Source organism: Lates calcarifer, linkage group LG3 (genome assembly GCF_001640805.2).
Source record: "Lates calcarifer isolate ASB-BC8 linkage group LG3, TLL_Latcal_v3, whole genome shotgun sequence".
Taxonomy (NCBI): Eukaryota; Metazoa; Chordata; class Actinopteri; family Centropomidae; genus Lates; species Lates calcarifer.
The window spans coordinates 20073953-20081057 of NC_066835.1; the positions used below are offsets into that span (position 1 = coordinate 20073953).

Sequence of the window (7105 nt, forward strand, 5' to 3'; positions counted from 1 at the left end):
AAAGGAGGTGGAATGTGAATGCCGAATGAGAGTAAGTTCTGCCTGGGAGGCTCAGCGCAGAGTAAAAAAAAAAAAAAAGAAGTCTTATTACCAGCTAGAAGCACCTGATGCACTTGTGTGTGTCAGGTTGGTGCTTTGCAAGGTCTTACTGCATCAATTACATCTAATTTTGCAGAGGAAATGCAGCCAAACGGTGAGAAGCTTATTGGTGCCAGCCAGCAACAAAAAACTGGACATCTAGGTATGGGTATGTGCATAAAGTATAATGGTTAAAAATACATATGTGCAGATGATGGATGTGGATCACCAGAGCCACAAGGGCCCATGGGAAAATGATGACAAAGCAGAGGAAAGTCAAGGGGACAAGCCAGCATGTGACCAGCAGAAGCCTGAAATACCACACACTTCCATACAGTCATAGGAATGAGCTGTCAAACCCCTGCTCTGCCTCCACATATAGAAGCTCTATTCACCAGCAGAGAGGGAGAGAGAGAGAGCGGGGTTATGTTATGTTTAGACAGACTGAGACAGACTGCCCTTTGAGGAGCGCTCGGCTTTGAAATGAGGTTGGGGAACATCCATGTCAAGAAAATGTTGCCCTCTGGTTTTCTCCTCCTTTGAACAAAACTCGTCTTTCATGCCTCTGTAGGCCCGCTGCTCTCTGGGTGATGGTGCTGCCTCATCCATCCCTCCTCCGTTTTTTTTCTACTCTTCATTCTCCCAGGGAAGAGAGAATAAACACAAATGATTCTGACCACTTTCTTCTCTAAATCGGTCTTTCACTGCCTGGGTGGGGCGCTGTTATAATTTGCTCTGACATCTGCTGCTGCACCACACCGCGCACACAGGAACGCGCATACAGATGCAACAGGCAGGCAGCGGCTCGGCGCGTCTGACCAAGTATGCGCACATGATTCATTGTGCTGGGCGCGCACGAAGGGAGGGCACGCGCTTGCCAGGTAAAAGGGGTGTTTTGTTTACGTCACTCTCACATGATCACAGGGTCAGATGATTAAAAATGTTTTTTCTTCTACAAGCAAATGAACACCTCCGCGCGCGCGCGCACCACCACTATAAGCATCCTTTTAAGATGAGAACAGCCTGCGCGAGGTGCTGCACACAGAGGCACATTCACACAGATGTGGCATACATCTCCACACCCAGAACTGCGAGAAAACATCCATAGCGTACAGACGCATATACACAAACACAACTGTACAAAGCACACATAGACACGGAGACACTAAACGCTTTCACTCCCAAACCCCTGCGACCGAGGTGCTCCGCCGCATAATAACCTATTCATAAAAAGCAAAAATGTCTCAGGCTTCCGCCTCCAAAATACACACGGGAGACGACGGGAAGGTGCAATCGCCTCTTGCAATCTGAAATTGGAAACGGGGCCAAAGAATACACTGGAGGGGGCGCAGTTTACGTTACAAAAGTCCCCTTGGTCCTTAGGCTGCAGCAACTGTCCCCGCGAGCTGTCCAAGCGAAGAATAAAGAGCCATTGATGCATCTGTCCACAGAAACTTCTAAAGCACGTTTAGTGCTCCAGAAAGGTTTTTGTAAACCAAACCTGTTTGGTGTTTCTGTTCAGTCTAACGTCGCTTCTACTTAAATAACAACACAGCAAAGATAACCAGAGGATAAAAGAACATTTCAGATCACGAACGAAAGTCACAATGGATTTTTTTTTTAATCAGATTCAGACAGTAGAGTTTTAGCCGTGCTGCTGCTGCAGCTGCAAAAAATAGTTTGATCTTCATTTTTTTTTTCTTTCCATGGCGTGCCGCGTGCCATTCCGCATCAAAAGTCTTCAGTCAGATCTGAAGTGATTCGGGCTCAGGTGAATCAATGGATTCTCTGTGTTAAAAATAACTCAAGACGACTAGTGTCCCGTCACAGAACTGCAGCGCATACAGATCATTCTTTAAAGGCGATCTACTCTGTAACAGTGGACAGTGCGGGGAGAGGAGGGGTCATTCAACTGTGCAACAAGTAAAGTAAATCCTGAAAGTAAGAATTTCCAAAATATTTTAAACCGTAACGTTCAAACCAAGAATCCTTGTTATCACCATCAGAACTAACAAACACAGTCCGATATTCTGCAAATACAAAAGCAACTTTCCACAAACTTATTGTCACATTCTACAAAGTTGATGCAGAAATCCCTCCTCCGTGGGCAACCGGAGGCAGTGACGGATGAACTGGTGCACAGGCTGAACTGGTAAACACCCAATCATCCTCACACAGTCTCTGCTGGCAGCCTGTACCCACTTTACTCACAGGACAAGTCAATTCAATAGAGAAAAAATAGAAATCAAATTTGATAAACGGGATGTTAATCTGACAAATCCCTTCAAAAGCGACAGGAGCAGCTCTTTGCACCATCTTACCCCATGCCCCCCTCCGGATGGGGGACCAGGGACGTGCGAGAAATGAGCACCACCCTGTCAAACTGAGCTTAATTCTTAATGAAGATAATAACGATTAATGTAGAATCAACTGGGAAAGTGAAAAAGGGAATCAAATAAAAAAAATAAAGTCCAATAAAGCATCTGAATGTCTGAAATATTTGGTGAGATGACACCTGTCAGAGCTGCATGCACACAGAGAGGGAGAGGAAATAACGTCCGAGGAAGCAACAAAACTTTTCTCTGGAAACGTTAGAACTTGTATGTAAGATTTTCAGCATCAAAACGAGAAGAAAGGTTTTTGTAACGTCTCTGCTCTGTGATCACTGATTGATAGGGACCGTGAGTAACATCCATTATCGGACAGGGAATATTTTTCAGCGGATGGACGTTTACACGTGTAGCGCCTAAAGTCTCATATATTCCCACTCACTCATCTTTCCTCCGCATCACTCTTCACACTTTCTAATCAGCTTCTGTCAAAATTACCAGAGGAAAACAGAAGTTCACCCAGAATAGTTTTAGAAATTTGACTTCAAGTGTATAAATATGCGGGTATGGAAGCAACGAATAACAATTACATGTGATACTGTGGGGAAACTGCTGCTGCGGTATCGTTGACCACATTTCTAAAGGAAAATCTAAAGAAGCATGTCAGGTGCGCAAGTGTCCGATAATGGATGAGGTGTGCACACGGTTAATCCAGATTGAAGAATGAGAACGTCTGAGACAGAAGATAATCTGCCAAAGTCTCATTTAAAAAGCACAATAAACATCAAAACTATCAAGAAGAGAAACCGTCTTACCTGCCCGAACCACGGTCGTTTGGCACACGGCGAGCGCCACGGTTACCAAGGCGAAGGATGAGAAGTCCATGCGCCATGGTCTCCGTTTCTTCCGGAAGGGACAATCTCCAATATCCATAGTGCTGCAGTAGTTTGTCGGCCTGGTTGAGCTGTAAATGTAGGATATGGTGGAAGTTATCCTCTCACAGAAAGCCAGCCGACGAGAGGGACCCGACTGAACCTTCTGCGAGGCAACGGACGAAAAGGCACGCCTCTGGAGACGTCTCTACCTCTCTCCCGGAGACCTTCCTTAATGAGTTACCTATGTCTGTCTATGGTAATGCACAAAGCCTAAACACTAGAAGGGATTTGGGGTGAATAAATATCTTTTATTTTAACGCTTAACCCCTTAGTGCTAAAGCCCCATTGAGTCAGATTGGGTACGAGTACCCAAAGTGGAGAGAGCAGCAGAGAGAGACCTGGAATCACGCTCTCTCTCCCTTCTCTCTCTTTCCCTCTCCCCTTTACTTTCTCCCACGAAGAGTGAGAGCGTGTGTGCATGTGTGTGTGTGTGTGTGGAGAGAGAGAGAGAGAGAGAGAGAGAGAGCGAATAGCAAAGGGGGAGAGAGGGCGTGCGTAATTGCGCCCTCAGCGCGCGCAGATCTACGTTGTGCGGATGAGCGTCTGAGGGTGCGAAGCGAACGTTTTTAATGATGGACCTGTACAAATATTTCAGCTCACACACACAACAATGGCGTCTTTCTTTGTGGTTTAATGTTGCCTGTGGAAACCTTTTTCTGTCTGTCTGCTTCTCAACAATCCTAATTTACCTTTTCTTGTTTTAGTATGTGTGGGATGTAAAGGCTGGATTTATAAACCATGAAGGATTGTTCAGGTAAAACAGCAGGAGCACGCTCCGAGCACCGAGAGTGAGCGATCGACCAGCCAATCAGGCTTCTGTGCGCACTACTCACCACGCCCCTCTCATCCAAGCCTCGGAGCTCTCCTCCTGTTCTGATTGGTCAGTCCCACGTGGCCTTGTTTTGCAGCATCAGCTCAGGTGCACATGGAGAGAGAGGGACAGAGAGAGAGAGAGATGAGTAAAAATGATTTGAGGATCACTTTGTAGGATGTGATGAACTGTGCCTGTCAGTCAACTATCTCTCCCTCTCTCTGAAAGGACAGGAAAGTTTTATCTGTTGAACACTGTGGTGGAAAAACGCCTGAATGAGACATTTACCCTCAGTTTTCCCAGTTCACTTCTGGCACAAAAGTCCAGTAACTAAGCACCACTCTGGTTTAAATCAGACTCACAATTTCTCCTAATCACTCAGGGGTCACCAAGACCCCCTGCCTTCACCAGCTGCACCAGACCCTGAAACATAGCAAGTAGCCTTCTATTACTCAGCCCAACTAGGCCACAGGAGCAAGGAGCATGCACTCCCCTGCAAGCAAGAACCAATGAGGAGGGTAAACCTTAACAAACAGCTCACAAACATATTGTTTGAATTCCAAAAACAGCTGAATAATTTCCTACAACTGTTGGCCACTGAACTTTTTTTAGCAAATGTTACTCAAACAAGAGGAAATGGTGTTAATATTCATTTGGTTGTCCAGAGAGTATTTACAGCAGCAGGTGAATGTGGGACTGACCCAGAATAAACTCTGGTGTCCTTGTTTTTCATTGAGGGATATGTTACCCACTGTGACTCACTATTATCATTTTAATTAAACACTGGAGCTGCTGGACACATATTATAAGATCTATTAGGCTTTGGCCAAACAAGAAATGTTTGTTAGTCAGAGCAATTCATTAACTTTTGAGACTTTTCATGGGAATTATCGACAACAATTCTGTTCCAATAACACGACAAGCTGCTCTCTCAAAAATTACTACAACAGCTGAAAGCCACAAAGATACTACTACTGTATGCTTTTCAAAAGTAGAATGAACTTTAAGGCATCATATTATCCAGTATTTGACAGGTCTTTATGATTTTCTGTCCTGACTGTGTTTATGTACTGTATCTGTATCTGGAGGTGAATACTTTCATGGGAAAAACCACAGAAAAATCAAGTTTTCAAGCCACTGACTGAGAGTTATCACACTGAGACACAGACATTCCTTTCATCATTTCAAAGTCACTTTCATATCCCTACCTGTCGTAAACATTTAACGGCATCTTCTATGTATGTTTCAAAGCTATTCTCTGTGCCCAGCCGTCTGCCTTGTAAATGTTTCTGCACTCACACAGCCCATGGTTAGTCACTTTCTTTGAATGCAGACTTCACATCCAGAAAGCAGTAATTAACCATAATCACCCCTTGATGCTCTATACCGCTCACTCTTTCTCACTACCTTTCATTTCTTCTCTGTCTGATTGTCTGAGGGGAGAGGAGGGGGTGTGTTTGCATTCTGTGGTATTTCCATGATAACTCCCCTCACTATCATTCTTTGTATGTGAGGGCGTAGCAGCAATAGAATTTAACTCTAAAGGCAAAAAAGAGGACGACTCGACTGCTTTCCTTTACCTTATCTGAAAGATTACAGACAGACATTCAATTCATGTTTCAATCTGTTTCAACGCCACAGTGCTGCAGTTTTCTTTTGTAGTTCTGCCAATATTAAACTTTCAATGGTGAAAGTATAACAAAATGGACTTACATCATGATCCGTTAAACATGTATATGTGGGTCATAACATGTATCTAATTTGTAGAAATTAACACTTAAATAAACACTTTTATAATTGGTATTTGAGTGTTTAGTCAGTGATCTTATCTACACTGTGTTATGGGTTTGAGGACAGGTTATTAATCATAATATTAAAATGTTAAAAGTTGAAAGTATTTCTTATGAATGTAAATGGTAAAGTCAATATAATCATGTCTTTGAATTACTTATCGTGAATACACAGTAAGTCAGTCAGAGAGGAATCAAACAGGAGCTCACCTACAGTGGAGATAAGAGGTAAGAGTACGACAGCAGACTAAACATAAACATGGAACAACTATACATTAAAAACTAAACATTTGTGTCACTGTAGCAACACTGTTGTAGTTGTTGAGCGTAACAGTGAGTGGGGCAGTGAATGTCTCGTAGGACAGACAGGAGTAATCTGTGGCTTTAATACTATAAATCACTTTAAACATATTAAACATTTGTGATTTGTTAATGTAAAGGATATCTGCATAATATCTTTAAATCTCTTACACTGCTCAGTAAGTCTCTGCATGGATATTTCCCCAGTCGCTGCTGGCGACTTTTCTTTTGATTCATTTTGTGATTTGTTTTTGGATCCACGGGCTGATTTAAAGATGTCTGACTGCACCATCTCTCTCCCCAGAATATGTGTCTAGCAAATGCTAAATTCCAGACAAAGAGAAAAGGGACACGCTTAAAGTATGATGGCCGTGTTTTAGGTTGTGTTCAGTGGTAATGTGCTGTCCATGGGTTTGCATATAAGGCTGCCAAAAGAAGAAAACTGTACTGCCCTCTCATAAGAAACTTCATGGGTGAGCTTTGATGTGCACAGAATGAGAAGGAGCTGCCGCTGTGTGATCATTCTGTGAAACCATCATCTAAGCTGCTGCATCCAGCAATTACCATCAGGAATCATAAGGAAAACGGGACGAGGGCAGTTTTTATAGCTATATATTACTATATGAAAACCAAGGAAAATATAGAATTTAATGTTCTGGTATGTAAAAGGAAAAACCATAAATGTTGGAGTAAAAAAATAAAACATACAAACAGGATGACAGAGGTCAACAGATCAGCAATCCAAATATTAATGCATTTATAGTAGCATAAATGATATAAATGCAGAATTTGTCATTTATCTAAACGCCTGGTTGGCAGTTATTTTCCTTCATTTCTACACTGTAGCTTCACAGTTGTTGT

The 7105-nt window shown here is 42.9% G+C and overlaps 1 protein-coding gene across 1 annotated transcript in view; it reads right to left on the reverse strand.

Annotated features, from left to right (window-relative positions):
• col11a2 (collagen, type XI, alpha 2) overlaps window positions 1–7105 on the reverse strand; it is a 45060-nt gene extending 37955 nt beyond the window's left edge. Inside the window, 2 exon segments of the mRNA XM_051068569.1 lie at window positions 3224–3372; window positions 4177–7105. Of these exon segments, the coding sequence (XP_050924526.1) occupies window positions 3224–3372; window positions 4177–4190 (163 nt within the window). The 5' untranslated portion in view covers window positions 4191–7105.